Source organism: Carcharodon carcharias, chromosome 7 (genome assembly GCF_017639515.1).
Source record: "Carcharodon carcharias isolate sCarCar2 chromosome 7, sCarCar2.pri, whole genome shotgun sequence".
Classification (NCBI taxonomy): Eukaryota; Metazoa; Chordata; class Chondrichthyes; order Lamniformes; family Lamnidae; genus Carcharodon; species Carcharodon carcharias.
Genome location: NC_054473.1, coordinates 153,742,090 through 153,760,517, shown reverse-complemented (window position 1 = coordinate 153,760,517; position 18,428 = coordinate 153,742,090). Strand labels below are relative to the sequence as shown.

The 18,428-nt window shown below is 39.7% G+C and overlaps 1 protein-coding gene across 1 annotated transcript in view; it reads left to right on the top strand.

Annotated features, from left to right (window-relative positions):
- LOC121279609 (PH domain leucine-rich repeat-containing protein phosphatase 2-like) overlaps positions 1-18,051 on the top strand; it is a 152,087-nt gene extending 134,036 nt beyond the window's left edge. Inside the window, exons 13-19 of the mRNA XM_041190771.1 lie at positions 5,197-5,397; positions 6,519-6,681; positions 7,567-7,697; positions 9,292-9,405; positions 13,578-13,772; positions 16,018-16,249; positions 16,484-18,051. Of these exons, the coding sequence (XP_041046705.1) occupies positions 5,197-5,397; positions 6,519-6,681; positions 7,567-7,697; positions 9,292-9,405; positions 13,578-13,772; positions 16,018-16,249; positions 16,484-17,653 (2,206 nt within the window). The 3' untranslated portion in view covers positions 17,654-18,051. The remainder of the gene's footprint in view (positions 1-5,196; positions 5,398-6,518; positions 6,682-7,566; positions 7,698-9,291; positions 9,406-13,577; positions 13,773-16,017; positions 16,250-16,483) is intronic.
- The last annotated feature ends 377 nt before the right edge of the window (positions 18,052-18,428 follow it).

Genomic DNA, 18,428 nt, shown 5'->3' with positions numbered 1-18,428 from the left:
CCTCCATTGTGAAGAAGGCAAGGAGCACCTAGCCATCTGAGAATTGACTGAGAAACTACTATGGTTCAGCAGGTTGGGGAGTGTACTGATGAGCTGGTAAAGCAAGCGGGCCAGGAAGTACTTTGGCTGCATGAGCAAGTACTTGGAAGGCAAATGGCTGGTAAAAACAGCACCCTGAGTAAGTTCAGCCTACCCTGATCCAAGTTGTTTTTCAGTTGTTTCCCCTTCCACCCCCTCTGCTTAATTTTCTCCTCAATTGCATCAGGACTTTATGGCTATATAATTTGTTTGTACAGTGAAGTAGTGTAAGAATTGGGGACAAAGTAATCTGTTTAATTACTGACCAGGTTTACTAACAATGGAATTCCTTACCCTAAATCAAGATCTGCAAATCCAGAGTAAAAATCTATCCGTGTTTCTGAGAATGGGTACAAAGGATAAATGAGGTCTGGGTAAAAACAGTCTCTCGAACACAGTATAAACTACTTTATAGTTATTTGCTTTATAAGGTATAACAGGTATCATAATTTTTTTTATAATGTTGGCCATTTTATATTTACCAGCACTAATACTTTAGTTTTTTCAGTTCTCCACTCCCATCCTTGGCCGCATTGACAGCATGCTCCCTAATATTTCTTTCTATGGGTACTGAATGCCCTCTGGTACCTTGATGTGGCTATTATTCACATGTAAGACTCAACTGTGAGCACTCGCTTGCCATTTAACTGCAGGGGCATCCCATCAGAAACCAATCTTGTCCTCACCTCACGTCTACAAAGGCACATTCCTAATCAGGTAGCTGAATTGTGGAACATCTTTAATGTAATGAAGTAGATTCTTGGAAGCATTATAAAGCAAGAATTGGCACCAAGCCACATAAGATATTAGAACAGATGACCAAAAGCTTGATCAAAGAGGCAGGCTTTAAGGATAAACTTAAGAGGAAAGAGAGTTAAGGAGGTTTAGGGAAGGAATTCTAGAGTTTAGGGCCTTGGTAACTGAAGGCTTGGCCACCAATGATGGAGCAATTAAAATTGCCTAGTCAAAAGAGGAGGTGCTGTTCCTTGAGCTTGTGTTGAGCTTCATTGGAAAGCTACAGCAGGCCGAGGACAGAAAGGTCAGAGTAGGAGCAAGTCAAGAATTGCAGCTCAGAATTAGGCTTGCGGATGGAACTGAGTATTCCAAAGCGGTCATCTAATCTGCTTTTGGTATCCCCAATATAGGTAGAAGAAACCACATCGCAAGCACCGAACACAGGATACTTAAGTTGAAAGAAGTACAAGTAAATCATTGTTTTACTTAGAAGGAGTGTTTGAGGCCTTGAATGGTGAGAAGCTAGGAGATAAAAGAACATCTCCTGCGTTTGCATGAAAAGGTGCCATGGGAAGAGGCTATTGGAGGCATCTGAAAAGTGGACTAAAGTATTGTGGAGGGCATGGTCCCTTTGGAATGCAGAAAGGGGAGAGGAATATGTGTTTGGAGGTGACAGAAGGCGACCCTTGAATTTGAAGGCTGGTAGGGAGGAAAGCGCGGTCAAGGGAAATATTGTCATGGTTTGGGGAGCAAGGGCAGAGAGAGCAGAGTGCATGAAATTAAAGGAAGACTGTTGTGAAGACCCAGTTAACCACAGTGAGGGGGGCGGAAATCCATGGTTGAGGAAAAAGAAAGATATATATGAAAAGTGATATTATGGAAGGTTGCATTGTCAGAACAGATGCAACGGAGTTGGAGAAACTGGGAGAATGGAACAGAGTCCTTACAGGAAGCAAGGTGTGAGGAAATGTAGTCAAGGCAGCAGTGTGTGTCAGTGGGCTTATAGTGAATATTGGTTGATAGTCTATCCCGAGACACACAACTCAAGGAAGGAAAGAGTTAGCGATAGATCATTTGAAGGCAAGAGAAAGGTAGAAATTGGAAGCGAAGTTGATGAAATTTCTATTTCAGAGCGACAGCAGGAAACAACACTGATACAGACATAAGTGTCCGGAAAAAAGAGGTGAGGGAGCGGGCCCGAGTAGGACTGAAACAAAGAATGTTCCACATATCACACAAAATGGCAAGTATAGCTAGAACCCATGTGGATGCCCATAGCAACGCCTTTTATTTGGAGGGTGAGAGTGGAGTTGAAGAAGAAGTTGTTCAATGTGAGAACAAGTTCAGCCAGGTGGAGGAGGGTGGTGATGGATGGAGACTCGTTGGGTCGCCATTCAAGGAAGTGAAGAGCTCTCAGACCATCCTGGCAGGGGATGAAGGTGTAGAGGGATTGGACATCCATGGCAAATAGGAGATGATTAGGGTCAAGAAAGTGGAAACTGCTAAACCGACACATCAGAAGAGTCATGAATATAGATGGGAAGAGACTGGGCCTACAAGGGCAGAAAAAATGGAGATAGGAAGAAACCAGTTCACTTGGGGCAGGAGCAGACTGAAATGATCATTCTGGGAAGTTCTATTTGTGGATTTTGGAAGGGAGGTAGAAGTGTGTTGTCCAGGGTTGTGAGACTGTGAGCTTTTGGAGACCTTGGAGGGAAGATCTCCAGAGGAGATGAGGTCTGTGACAGGCCTGGAAACAAAGGCTTGATGTATGGTGGTTTGGTCACGGTCCAGAGGGAGATAGGAGAGGGTGTCAGAGTTTGTGTTTGGCCTCTGCTTGGTAGAGGTAGGCATGCCAGGCAACAACAGCACCATTCTTGTCAGCAGGTTTGATGACAATGTTAGGGTTGGACCTGAGAGAATGGGGTGCTGTAAGCTCAGAATTTGGTCAAAGAGGTGGGTTTTAAGGAATAGTCAAGTCAGGAGGTAACAAAGGCAAGGATGAGGGTTTCACTATTTCTCCACACCTATAACTGCCTCCGGTGACTCCAATAATGTTCAACATATTTTACCACTGCTGGATCTTTCATCAAGGAATAAGGGAAATTATGAAGGGGGTGGTGTTGTAGGGTCATTCTCACTCCTTCTCATAGCTTGTTACAAGAAGGTTACCTATCTGTCCTCCTAACCACAGGAGATGCATTGTCTGCCGAGACTGATGAGGTAATCAAATGTAAATAAATTTCACCATAAACAAAAATGTTACTATTTTATATACATTACACATTGTTCTCCTAAGTGGGGAAAACATGAAGCTTTTAATATCATAAGTCACAGAAACGAATCTTTAGAAATTTAATGTCTCAATGTCAACTGCAAGATTTGTTCCATTGAATAAATTCTTACTATGTTCAGCCATTTGTTTTGGTGGTGTTTTTTTAATTCATTCATGTGGGTATCGCTGGCAAGGCCAACATTTATTGCCCATCCCTAATTGCTCTTGTTCAGAGAGCATTTTAAGAGTCAACCACATTGTTGTGGGTTTGGAGTCACACACAGGCCAGATCAGGTAAGGACAGCAGATTTCCTTCCCTAGAGGACATCAGTGAACCATATGGGTTTTTACAACAATTGACAATGGTTTCATGGTCATCATTAGATTCGAACTCTGGGGCTCCCAGAGCATTACCCGGAGTCCCTGGATTACTAGTCCAGCGACAATGCCACTTACGCTATTGTCTCCCCTGTGTGTGCAGGCAGGCTCTTTTCAAATTCTTTGATTTAGTGAACAGCCACATTGAACAATGCAATTTGCCGGGCAGTAATACCAATCTTTGTTTACTGACTGCTAATAGAAATGCCACACAATCACATGTTTAGTGAGTATAGGATAGATGTATTTAAAGCTTCGTTTGTAAATCATTCTAATGCACACTACCTGTTCTTTCGAAAGTTTGATTATAAGAAATCTGTGCTACTTGTATTATTTTAACGATGATCACTTGCCCCCTATCCTCATCATATTAAGTCAAATATTTAATTATGGTAACAAATTTTCAATGATATTTGTGATAAATTAGTGCAAGCTGACCTGTAAATATTATGGGGTATGTTCTTATGATTTTTAACTCACTTGAAATGAACATGAAATGTAAGATGGTTGTGGTTGTTGGAGGCCACTCGCCACAGCTCCAGGACAGTGTCCCAGGCCCTTCATCCATAATCATCCCTACATCACTGAGAGCAGGGTGGAGTGTTAAAATGGCAAGCAACAGGGAGGTCTCCACCCTGCTGTCATGCCCACATGTCCATCCTTGGCCTGCTGCAATGTTCCAGTGAAGCTCAATGCAAACTGGAGGAACAACACCTCATCTTCCGACTAGGCACTTTACAGCCTTCCGGACTGAATATTGAGTTCAACAATTTTAGATCATGAGCTCTCTCCTCCATCCCCACCCCCTTTCCGATCCCCCCTTTTTTTCTAATAATTTATATAGATTTTTCTTTTCCCACCTATTTCCATTATTTTTAAATGTATTTCCATTCATTGTTTTATCTCTACCTTTTAGCCTATTTCAATTCCTTCACCCCACCCCAGCCCCCACTAGGGCTATCTGTACCTTGCTTGTCCTGCTTTCTACCCTTAATGTCACTTATTAGCACATTTCTTAGCTAATATCACCACCGTCAACACCTTTGTCCTTTTGTCTATGACATCTTTTGGCAATCTCCACCTATCACTGGCTCTCTATTCAGCTCTACTTGTCCCACCCCCCCTTAAACCAGCTTATATTTCACCTCTCTTCTATTTTTCCTTAGTTCTGTTGAAGAGTCATACGGACTCAAAACGTTAACTGTATTCCTCTCTGCAGATGCTGTCAGACCTGCTGAGTTTTTCCAGGTATTTTTCTTTTTCTTTTTGTTTTGGATTTCCAGCATCTGCAGTTTTTTGTTTTTAACTTAAATATCCACTTCCTCTACCCACTAGCATAAAGTGGCTGCAGTGTTCTATTCTGCAGAGACTTGCTAAGGTTTCTTGAGCAACACCTCCTAAACCCATGTACTCTGCCACCCAGAAGGACAAAGGCAGCAGATGCATGGTAACATCATCACTTTCAAATCTCCTCCAAATCTGATTTGGACTTATATTGCCATTCCTTCATTGTTGCTAGGTCAAATTTTTGGAACTCCATATCTATCAGCATTGTGGACTGCAGTGGTTCATGAAAAAAGCCACCAGCACTTTCTCACAGATTACTCAGGATGGATAATAAATGCTGGCCTTGCCAGAAATGCCCATACCCAAGAATAAAGATTTTTTTTTAAAAAGCGCATGGAGAAATATTTCAATTTATTGAAAAAAATTATTTTTGTTTCTTTTAGCTTGCGATGTCTAAATGTATCTGCAAACAATCTGGAATCACTGCCTCCTAGCAGCGATACTGAAGACAGCCTCAGTATGTTGCAAGAGCTTTATTTAACCGGGAACAACCTGACTGATAAGTGTGTTCCAGTGCTGACTGGACACCCGCGTCTTCGGGTCCTTCATATGGCTTACAACCGGCTTCAGTCATTTCCAGCCAGGTAAAACACAATTTCTCTTTGTATAGCACAGAGTCAGTAACTGTTCCCAACTAAAATTTATTGAATCATAAATTTTACCTATGTTTTGAAAGTTATCCAACGATAAAGAATAATTTGGAAGAGTCTATAGGTCATTTATAACTAAAAATGTTGCAGCTCAATGATCGATTCTATTCAAAACTGGCTGTTTTAACTCTATTTGGGAAAACTATTTTGCTGTCAAGTGACTCTTCCTAGAACGTGCATGTGTGGATATTAAGGGGAAGCAAACAAGGGAGAAAAGGATAGAAGGTTATGCAGATAGGGTTAGATGAAGCGGGGTGGGACAAGGCTAGTGTGGAGCATAGAATGACTGAGCTAAAAGACCTGTTTTTGAGGTGCAAATTTTATGTAATAATGAATGAAGTCAGCTTCTGACTTGACTGTCTTGCCCTCTGTTTATTTGATTCTTAAACACACTGATGAATCATTTTTTCTTTGGCAGATAAGATTTACCTTTGAGTTTTTCTTTGACTGAAGTTAAAACTAGATCAACATTAAATTATTTTCATCAGACTGTATTGTACCTGTTCCATATATCATGCGCACATACAATGCTGTTTCATATATCATGCACCCACATGCCCCATACACAACCCACATGCACACTGTAATGTGATGAACGTTATTGTTTTGGTGTACACAGCTTTTAGCTGTTGGTTCTCGGACAGTACAACTTTTATACTTGTTAAGTAATGGAAAATCTCACGTTAGTAACTGTGTGCTCAGGTACAGATTATAGATCTTTCAAGACCCTCATCAATCCTTTCCACTCTGTGATTAAGGCTGCTGACTTAGCAGAAGCCACCTATAATTCTGCAGAGTTTGACAATAAGGGCCGATCTCACTAGCAATTGAGCAAGACTACCCAGATTAATTTCACTTAATGACACCCACATAGTTTCACACATGGACCTTCAGAGAGAGGAGATATTCATTCATTGGTTTGTGTTGGATTCGAAGAAAGAACAATTTGTTAATCGCACGTACTATATAATTTAATAATTTCAAATATTTGTTTTAATGGTGTAATTACATTCTATCTCTTCTGATATGCTAATTAGTTTACACTTTTCCTTTAGTAAGCTGTCAAAGCTTGAGCTACTAGAGGAGCTGAATCTAAGTGGAAACAAACTGAAGGCTGTTCCTACCACCATCACCAATTGCAAGCGATTGCACACGCTCATCGTTCATTCCAACAGTATTGCCGTCTTTCCAGAAATCCTGCACTTACCTGAAATTAAGGTGCAAAATGTGGTCTGAGTGATTCTGATGGTGGTGTTTTATGTATGTTGTATTTCCCCCACTGTTTATTTTCCAGAACTGAATATCTTTTGATACAAAGCCACCATTATTATCTCCTTCATTTCTCCATTTATTATTTATGCTATCACTCAATAATCATTTATCACATTTCATATAAATGCTGTATGCTCATATTGCCTTCCAATGGTAGACCTGTGGTATTGTTTGCATATGGCACCTTCGCGGATGCTTCTAATAAATTGCTGCTAATGCACCCTAAAACACACTTTTGATTTCCTTATTCTAGCTGTTTTTCCTCAGACGTAATTAGGCTAAGTTGTCATGTTTCCTTATGCAACATGTGATGCAAGTAGATTTTAAGTTGGGATTTGCAATTTTAAACAACTTCATATATGTAGATTTTATTTTCGTTGCAGGGCTCTAAAATCTGGCCATTAACGAAAATTTGAGTGCTGGTCTGAAAAACACTGTGAGCCTTAGGCAAAGAGCTCTAGCCAATGGCTCACTGTAAATCTGCGCTTTTAATCTCTCATATTATGCAATTTGCATCTGCATTATCAACTAATTTGGCACAGAGTGAAAATTTGAAACAAAACTTTGCACCTCTCATTTTTGCAGTTTTTAGATGGCAGCAAACAGCTACTGCAGTGAAACTTAGAGCTTAAAATAATGTGGGCTTCCAGTCAATATTCCTTATCTAGTTGGATTTTGTTACCTTTGCTTTATATGAAATAATTGTCGAGTTTATCTGTTAGTCATTCAATCTCTTGCTCAGTTGGTAAATGATTAAACAAACATTATTGTTCACTTGCAGCTGGTATCTGTGTTATCATTAATTTATCAATTGTCCATGTCCTGTTTTAGCTAGTTGACCTCAGCTGTAATGAGCTTACAGAGATTTTGATGCCTGAGACTCTACCAGCCACCCTGCAGGAACTGGACTTGGCTGGCAACACAAACCTGGTCCTTGACCACAAGACCCTGGAGGTATTCAGGTAGATACCCACCTGTTCAAATATGGTGTCAATACAAGTATAGTTTAAACAATAAATTTTAAGAAATGCTGGAAACATTTAGCAGGCCAGATAGCATGTGTGAAGAGAGAAACTGACTAAATGGGCTGAATTTTCAGAGACAGGCAGGCCCGGAATTTCCTGTTGCCAATTTCCGCCTCTGAACCTTTTTCAAATGGGCAAAGTCGCCACTAGCCTGCAAGCAGTGTGTAGCCAATCAAGGCAATTATGGGGCCTATTAAGGCTGCTGTCCCATGCTGACTAGAATTTCCGGTCAGCAGGTAAGCCCCTATGGTGGCCAAAACATGGCCAGTGAAAGGAGGTGGCCACCCAGCAGATCAAAAAAGTGGAGTGGGGGTCAGCACTCCAGAAACATTTAAAAGCCCCTCACCCCAATGTAGATGTCAAAAAATGACCACAGCCCGCTCAGTGGAAGGGATCCCCCATCACTATGGCAGCTTGGCAGCTGTGAAAATGGAAATCCTTAGAACACCACCTTGATGTGACCTCCTTCTCCTTTACCTTCATCGACAGGTTTCCACTCTCCAAGTGATGGAGGGTCCTGGGCCATCCTGAATTAGACAGTGAGCTGCCTTTTTGCCTTTAATTCCTTTGAAAGCTGTGTCGGGTTAATATTTCTGACAAATTGTGAGGTCAGGACTCTGATTTGATCCTGGCACTGGAGTCCCAACCTGAAAACAAAAGTCCTGCCCAATGTTTCAGGTTGATGACTTTTCAACAACATTGGAAGATACTAGGGATGAAAAGGTTTCAATCAAGAATAGAACCAGAGAAAAGGGAACAGAGGATAAAACAAAAGGGAGAGATCTGTGATGGTGGGGGGAGAAGGCAGGATTGATTAAATAACCAAGAAGGTGATAATGAGCCTATGTTGTATTATTCATAGTTCAGTACCATCTTCCTTAGTGAACATTGATGTAAAGTAGCTATTAAAACTTCTGCCACATATTGAGTCCACCCAGAATGGGCTTGACAGATCCTTCAATAACTGTGTACAATCCTTAATGACCATCAGACTAAAGACACAGACCTTGCTTTTCTTGCCATGCCTCTTCGCTGTCTTCTCTTGCCTGTGTCTTTTTAACTGCTTTGGTCGCAGCTTTTATTGCCTTCAGCTGAGTTTGATACTGTTCTCTTGGGAGTTATTTTCCTTAAACCTGTAGAAAAAAATCCTCTCTTCATCTAATTTATGTTTAGAGTTGAACCAGAAACATCTGATGACTTTTGCTATAACTGTAGCATTGAAGTGGAATTGCACTGAAGAATTTTATTTTTCATTGTTGTGAAATGAGAAGATCCTTGTTGCATTTTTTTGAGAAACATTAGGTTGACACATCTGTGCTTGGCAACCAGTTTGATCATTTGGAATGAAACATACCATGTCTTTGGCAACATCATTGGTAGCACAAGCACTGCACACGGGGAAGTAAAAATTCTACTGAACTACTCTCCCAAATACAAAAATATTGCATGAATCAGATGTTACAAAGGAAATGACAGAAATGTTGAAAATCAAAATAAAATGACACATTCTGTCTGTTTTCTTTGATTACAGTCATATCACCACCCTGAAAATTGATCAGAAGCCTACTGTACCGACTAGCGATCCAGCAGGAGCTCCGACATTCTGGAGTCATGGCTACTCTGAAATGGCAGGACACAGAAACAAGTAAGTAAAGTAGCATTGGGCCTGGTTACTGTTAGCTTTGTTGAACTAAATATTGTAGGTTCATTTTCCCAACGATACACTGCAAATTTTAATCCCTCTTTGTCACCTTCCGTGGCATTTTACTTGGTTGACTTTTCCATCTTCTTCCCATATAAGAAACTGCCCATGCCTATTTCCAGTGTTACTTATCTAGCATTGGTCAGCCCTGGAGTTCTCCAAATCCCCTTATCCTTGATCTTTCATCCTCATTCATTTATGTGCAGGCTCAAGGAGATGTTATCTTTAGTAATAAGGTCAGTTTCTATATGTATACTGATGACACCCAGTCCTACTTCACCAAATTTGTGTTGTCAGATCATCAAGCCTCTACAACCTCAAGAAATGCTTTGCTTGGTGACAGAAGTTTTAGTCATCAAAGTCTTTTTCTCTGTAAATGCCTGCTTTAAACCCTTCATCCTGCTACTTTCACCTCTATCTCTTTCAAACCCTCTTTAAAATCTATAAGTTTGACTGTGCACTTTCACCTCTCCTAATTATACTATTGCTCTATCTGTTCTCTGCTTTACAAGATGCCTTGTAACTACTACTTACATTAAAGGTACAATGTAAATGCAAGTTGTAAGTAGTACTTGTTAACTGAATCTTAAAGGTTACAAAGGTAAGATACATGTACCACATACCAGTCATCTTGTTAACTCATTATGCACTTGAGAATTGCTAGCTGTAGATTATCTAACAAGACTGTAAATTATTTGTCATGCTCCTGTTGTGATGTGGAACGGGGACTCTGTATTTTGGGAAAAACAGATAATTCATGTTACTGAAACTATTGTCAGAATACATTATAATGGTTCTGATCAGTATTCCCTCTAATTTCTCTTTGTTGCACTGTGGGATCCCTTTAAGACTCTGTGGCCTGGTAGTTTCAGGCATGAAGTATTTGGTTTGTTGTGCACCTGGGAGCATTGGTTCTGACAGCAGCTAAATCAAGAATTCTACAATGAAACTCTGTGGCATCTGAACAATGACCAGTAAGCTATTACACGTTAATTTAAAAAGTAATCACTTTAAAACCATTGAAGTTTACATTGCAAAGAAGCTGTTTGTCCCATAATACCTGTGCCACGCTTTGCTGGGGTAATCCAAATCTGATCCTACTATCCCACTCTTTTCTCTCTTTTTCTGCTTCAAATAGCTATTCATTTTTCATCTAAAGATTGCAATGGCCTCTGCCTTAACCATTTCATGTGAAAAAGCATTCCATGCTCCAACAGTTAACTTCACGAAGAAATTTTACTTAAGCCTGCTTCTCAATTTCTTGTAACATTAATTGTGCCATTTCTTTGACCTTATCCATTTTGATGAAGGTATTTTATCAGTATATACTTTTAAACAGTGTTAAAAGCAGGCACCTCCTGTATTGTGTCAGGCATACCATATTGCAGTTCATAACTGGTCCACTAAAATCTAAATATAGCTCTTCTCTGGGTACATAAAAAATTGAAAGGAAAAAGCACAATTACAACATGAGAAAATTTGGTAATGAAATCATGATAACACAAATCTTCAGAGACCACAGAACAGTAGTTGCAGAAAAAGAAATGTGGACCAGTAATTAAAATGGCTGGGAAATAATGACAGTTGCTTATCGTAAGGTTTGTGAAAGGATCTTAAAAACACATATAAAAGTTGTTAAGTCACTAACTTAATTGAAATCTAAAGCACTTTTCTCTAATCATTATAAATATTGAATATTACTCTTCAGAGTCAGATTTTAAAATGGCATTATTTTAAGATTTTTTTGTATCCAACCCTTGCACAGGAGAAGTCAAAACAGAATCTCTATTTTGTGGCACTGTAAATCATTAAAAAATGAGTTTGAACAATTTTCTTCGAAACTTTAAAAAAATACACCGCTAAATTAACTTTTGCTTCTTTTTCCTTTGGAGGTATTCAAATTCAATTTTTGCTGTATACATACAACTTTTTCAGCTGACGAACAGAGTTTTTATCTTCCAGTGTTTACAGACAGAATATATTACCCTACCCTACTACTGTTTTCCCTGCCTGTGAGACATTGGAAAATTTTTTGAAAAGGACAATTGCAAATTGTACACCTCTATTTAAGAAAGCAGAGAGAGATAAACCTGCTAATAGGAGGGCAATCAATCTAACATCATTGGTGGGAAAATTACTAGAGATCATTGTCAGAGACAAAATTAATTCTCACTTGGAGAAGCAAGGGCTAATGAGCGTGGCCAACTTGGATTTGATAAAAGTATATCATATTTGGCTTAATTGATTAAGTTCTTTGACGAAATACAGAGAGGAGTTGATGAAACGTAGTGCTTAGATACTTAAATGGAATTTTAAAAGGCATTTGATGAAGTTGTGCATAATAGACGTATTTGGAAAATAGAAGCACAAAGTATTAAAGGGATGACAGTAACCTGTATGAAATTGGCTAAGGGATAGGAAGCAGAGAGTAGTGAACAGGTGTTTTTCTGACTAAGGACGCAGTGGGCTCCCCAGATAAAACAAATTTGACACCCACTAAACAGCAGACAGGATAATAGCAGACCTCAGGAAGATATAGACATCTGGTGAAATGGGCAGACGTGTGGCGAATGGAATTTAATGCCGATAAGTAAAAAGGATGCACTCTGGGTGGAACAACATAGAGAGGTACTGCAATCTAAATGGCACTATTCTGATGGGTGTGCAGGATCAGAGGAATCTAGGGGTGTGTTTCCACGTATCCTTGTAGGTGACAGGGCAAGTTGATAAGGCAGTTAAGTGTACGGCATATTTAACTTTGTAAATAGGGACATTGAATACAAAAATAAGGACATCATGGTAAACTTTTACAAATCACTGGTTATGACGCAGCTGTAGTATTTTGTACAATTATGGGCGCCACATTTTAGGAATATCAAGTTCCTGGAGTGAGTACAGCGGAAGTTTACAAAGATGATACCGGGGTTGAGGGAGTTCAGTTATGTCTAGAGATTGGAGAAGTTGGGATTGTATTTGGAGCAGAAAAGGATAAGGGGAAATCTAATAGAGGTATTCAAAATTATGAGGAGTTTTGATAGAACAAGTAGAGAGAAACTATTTCTGTTGGCAAGTGGGTCAGTAACCAGAGGTCATAAATTAAAAATAATTGGCAAAACAACTAGAGGGGAAATGATGAGAAATTTTTTTCACACAGAGGATTTTTAAGATCAGGAATGCACTGCCTGAAAGTGTGGTGGAATCAGACTCCGTTGTAACTTTTAAAGTAACTTTTAGACGCACTTGAAGAGGACTAATTTGCAGGATTGTGGGGAAAAACTGAAGGGGTAAGATTAACTTGGACTGCTCTTTCAAAAAGCTGGCACAAATGGTAACAAAGCCTGGGATATGTTTCTGGGGTGTGCAATTCAAAATCAATTAAGTTACGTTAAACTTGTATAGGATACCACCCACAACACAATGCACAATTCTGGTCTCTATGTTATGAAAAAGACATAAAAAGCACTGAAGAAAGCATTCTTGTAAATCTTTTATGCACTATCTGAACCATTTGGGAGTATTTTCTTCAGAAAAGAAAAGACTTAAATGACACCTATTGGACATCTTCAAAATTATGAATGGGTTGGACTAGATGGGTTGGGTAGTTGTGGAGATAGTGTTTCTAGTTGTGGGAGAATCTAAAACTGGAAGCCATAAATGCAGGAAATTTATTAATAAATCAAATAAGGAAATGAGGAGAAATGGCTTTTCTGGGAGTGTGTTTAGAATGTGGACATTGCTACCAGGAAATGGATGAGGCACATAGCTTAGATGTTTTCAAAATAAAACTAGAAAGTACATGAGAAAAAGGGAAGAGAAAGATATGCTGAAAGGCTAAGATGAAGTAAATGGAAGAGTAGAAGACCCATGTGGAGTATAAACACCTGATGGTCTGTTTCTTTGATTCTTTGTAAATGTGTTGTATCATATTTGAGTAGAACAAATCAAAGTCCGAACATCTTTGAGAGAAACGGGAGCTATGACCAGTTCAAGTTAATGTCAAATCACATTTATGTTGCAATATGTCAGCATGTGAGAAGTGTTGGCTTTTCACAATTTCCTCATGGATCAGTACTAAATTCCTGCTCATTCTTATACATATATTTTGGATTTTCCAGACTCTGTCTTTCAGTTCTTGCCCTTGATAGCTTTGGCGATAATCTGGAAGCGTTGTATGGAGTATTTGATGGAGACAGGAATGTGGAAATCCCTCGTTTGTTGCAGTGCACTGTGGGTGACGTGTTGGTAGAAGAATTGCAGCAATCCAACGTGGACAGTGTATATATGACCCACACATTCCTTGTCTCTCACAGGTAAGAAAGCTGCAGTTTATGAAACCAGTTTCCAACTGTTCCATATATCTAAATGGAGAAGCCTTTCTTATCATGAAACATCATGATCATCCATAATCTTCACAATTGAATCTGGTGTTCTTAAAAGCCAGTTAATTTACGTACCATGTACCAAAGATGTAGGTTAGGTAACACTAATGAGATAACATATTTCCACAGAGCCGTGGTAGGCGCAGGGCAGCAATTAAACCCAGTCATGTAATGAAATACAATGGAAGACAAATCTGTTGTAATATATCAATGGGTATTATAAAAATATGGCACAAGAGCCAGCTTATTGTCATGCACCTGTTGATAAGGATACTAAATGTGGCCAACACAGTTCAACATGTCTGAAGAGGAGGTTGTAACTTAGATTAACTTTTTTTTTTTAGAAACAGTTTCACCTGATATGTAAAGGAATCACTTTTCTAACAGCACAGGAAAATGTTTAGAAGTGAGTGGTTGGGACAATAAGGGAACAGGGAGCAAAGCTGGGAAAAATATGCTTTCAGATTGGCGTGAGATATAGAGGGATCTTGATTCAACAGTCAAGTAATGATAAAGAAATAGAGGCCTGGACTTCTGCTAAGTTGGGATGACCCTGGAGCCTTTCAAAAATAGCAGATGGGCCCCAATTCCAGGATACCCAACCCATTCCCGGGCTTTCTGATATTCACCAGGGCCTTGAAAGGTGCAGGCTGGTTCAGGTCAGGAGCCTGCACCCTGCAGTGCTGAACTGGCTGGCTCCATTGCAGAGATAGTCATGTCCTACTCCTCCACAATTTTCATGGAGTTGGGCCAACTATTTAAGGAGTCATGATTCACAGCACCTCCCAGGTGTTGTGAACCACAGTCTGCATGAGGGAACCTTTTGAAAGTTAAGTTCAAAAGGTCCTCCTCATGCCCCCATGCCAAGCAATGTCACTTCACCCAACCCTCCTATGGCCCCTCATGCCCCCTATGCCAAGCTGTGGTACTTCCATGCCCATTGACCCACTATACACTGTATAGAACCAGGGAACCCTATGGTGACAAAAATGCTTCAAAAAAGTTATTCATTCATAATTTTCCACTATGTTTAAAAGAAATCCTTTTACTACAGGGAAATAAGGTCAATCAGCCAGACCCTTTTAATTATCAATAGCCAAAACTACAAACGTTTAAAACCACTTAACCTTGTGTAAGTGAACATTGTACAATTTACAGCAGAGATCAGCGAGCCAGTGCTGTCAGTCTTGCAATGTTTTCACTGGGGCTCAGAAGTTTCAACAGTCTAAAGGACTTCTAGGCTCTCAGTCAAGAATGCATAATGGGGCATGGGGAGTGTGTGGGGGTGTGAAGGCTAGAGGGCCTTTTTTCATTATAACTGGGAAGAAGTCCCACAGTACTCAGGTGGGCCTTTTAAATAGCTCGCCTCAGCACCCTGTGGCTGCCTCAGACCTCTTTCCCGGGTCAGCTGGCTCGACCATAGCCTGCATCTGCCCCCCAGCAATGAAGATCACAACTTTGCGAGCATTTTCTCCTGAGGCGGGGACGCAAAGCCAGATATTTACCCGATTCCTGCTACCTGTCTCGAAGATGAAAATCCAGGCCTTAACTACTTGATATGATATTCTTTGAAGCACAGTCTGAAACTAGATAGCAAATTCCTCTTCCTTCACCCTGAGCACCATTTCATCAGGTGACAGCAATAGGCAAAAAACTTGCTCCTTGATGCAGGCTGTGATTATGTTGTTCTGGAACTAATCACTAGGAAGCTATGTCCTGGCAATGGCTGTTTCTTTTTATATGTGTGGAGGTGGCAAATGGAAATAGGGAGCTTTCAGAGTGAGTAAAGCTGGCATTAGAGATCAGCAAAATGGGATATTGATCTTCCAACTTTATTGCACCATCTGTTGATGTTTCCCACCTCTTTTGATACTCCAATGTACCTTACCAGTGTATTACAAATTGACACTAACTTTTAATCAGTTTAGTTATTTGAGAGAGACAGTGAAATATCATTACTGTTTATCAACCTTTCCAAGATCATATCTCATTATTTCTTTATTGTCGAATTTAAAGGTTATTTCATATTGATTTTGTATGATATATCTCATAATCAAATAAACAATGCATTACTGAACTCAGAGCTATATTCAGGTCGTTTCAAGATAGCAGATCGATTGCAGAAATTAGTGCTGTTGTCCTACTAACAGTTTACTCACTTCCTTTCTTTTTTAAGAAAACTTGGAATGGTGGGGCAGAAGTTGGGTTCTTCGGCTGTATTGTGTCACATTCGCCGTGATCCTAGTGACCAAAACAGCTATTTCACCCTTACGGTGGCCAATGTGGGCAATAGCCAAGTGGTATTATGCAGAGATGGGCAGCCACTGCCACTTTCAAAAGTGTTCAGTCTTGAACAATGTGTTGAGGAACTGGAAAGAGTGAAACAACAAAAAGCCATTATAACTGAGGTAGGCTCCAGAAGTTAATTTGTTTTTTTACCTGTGACAATTGATGCAGATATCCCATTTGCTAATTTTAGAATCTCTATAACATATTTTAATGCTTCTATCCAAATGTATTATATAATGCCAACACAGTTTTGCAGTTCTTAATATTCTATGAATTGTGTGGTTTATTTTGTTATCCTGTTTTATTAATAGTAAAAATTCAGTAGCTAATATATATTTGTTTATTTTCTTTAGGACAATAAAGTAAATGGCGTTACTTGTTGCACACGTCTGTTGGGCTGCACTTACCTCTTCCCATGGGTCCTTCCAAGACCCCACGTTCACACTATATCACTTACTGCTCAGGATGAATTTCTTATCTTGGGCAACAAGACACTCTGGGAAAATTTGTCCCATGCTGAGGCAATTGAAGCTGTTCGGAATGTTCCTGATCCTTTAGCTGCAGCTAAGAAACTGTGCACGCTTACCCAGAGCTATGGTTGTCATGACAATGTTGGGGCTGTTGTAGTGTACTTGAGTATTGGGGAAGACAACTGTACATGTGAGGTACATGGAGTTCCCTTACCTAGTCCAGGCGTATTTGCCCCTGTTAACATGATAGTAAAAGATAGTGCTCACTTTTCTGTTACCCCATCATCTAGTAGTGGTATAGCATCTGAATTTAACAGCGAGATGTCTGCTTCTGAAGTGAGCAGTGAAGTCGGATCTACAGCATCAGACGAGCAGCCAGCCATAAGCCTAGAGATTGGTGCAGTCCCTCGTTCCGAACGCCGTTGCAGCCTCCATCCAAGCTCTTCCACTAGTGTTTTCCAGCGGCAACTTTCCAGTGCGACATTCTCCAGCAACCAATCAGATAATGGCCTTGATAGTGATGATGACCAACCAGTAGAAGGGGTAATTTCAAACGGCAGCAAACTAGAAGTAGAGGTGGACATCCATTGTTTCCAGTTCAAAGTTCCAGGGAACTCCACTGTTTCACAAGCCCGTGATGAGGGATTGTTTGTTAGTATGTCTGAGGATGATAGTCCAGGAACGTACTTAAAAGTACAGAGACAAAATGGTATGAACAGTGGGTCATTGTCAACAATTAACAAGGAAGGAAGTGATCTGAAGAAGTCTTCGTCTGCATCAAACCTACAGGGTAAGAAATTTTCAAATGGATCTGTGGTCCCTCTTGAAAAAAGCCACAATATTATTGAAGTGGCTACAGAGGCACCAAAGAAAAAATGTGGATATTTTGCAGCACCTGCACAGCCAGACCCAGACGACCAATTAATTGTGCCACCAGACCTGGAAGAGGAGGTGAAAGAGCAAATGAAACAGCATCAGGATCCTGTTTCAGAAGCTGAATCTGAGAGAGACAGTAGATTTACACAACAGGAGGTCTATGACACAGCTCTGTAGTACAGTCTTCTGGCAATGAAATGTCTACTATTCATACGTTGTCAAAATGAGCGTTAGAATAATACTATATTAGATATCTCTTGTACAAAAGATAATCATGCCAACTCTAAAGAATATTATTTAAATTGTACATAAATCAAAATAGATTTCAACATGCTTTAGCATATGTCAAACCAAAATCGACTGTGTGGTATTGACATTGAACTCATAAGATTTTTAAGTTATCTTGTGATGGTTTTTGGTTTTCATTTTTAAATTAAAGCTCTGTTATCTTCTTGTGACATGAACAAATTGTATTTAAAAATGGTAAAAGCTCTATGGCATCCAATTTTACATACTACCGCCTGTGTAAAATGTTTACAAAGCTTTTTCAATTAAATGGAGTACATCTAAATACATTTTGACAGTTTAAAAATAATAGCAGCATTTCTAAGTAAGGGAATACAGTTTTAGTGGTTTCAAGTTTTTTTGCACTGACCAAATTTTCCTTTGAGCTAAAATCAAGCAACCTAAAATCTCTTGATTTTTAAATCAGTAATACAAAAAGCAAAGTGACCGCAAAATGTCCTAGTTTTTTTGAGACATTCAGTTGTAATGTCATAAAAACAAAAAAACTGGATGCTGGAAATCCAAAACAAAAACAGAATTACCTGGAAAAACTCAGCAGGTCTGGCAGCATCGGCGGAGAAGAAAAGAGTTGACGTTTCGAGTCCTCGTGACCCTTCGACAGAACTATCGACAGTTCTGTCGAAGGGTCACGAGGACTCGAAACGTC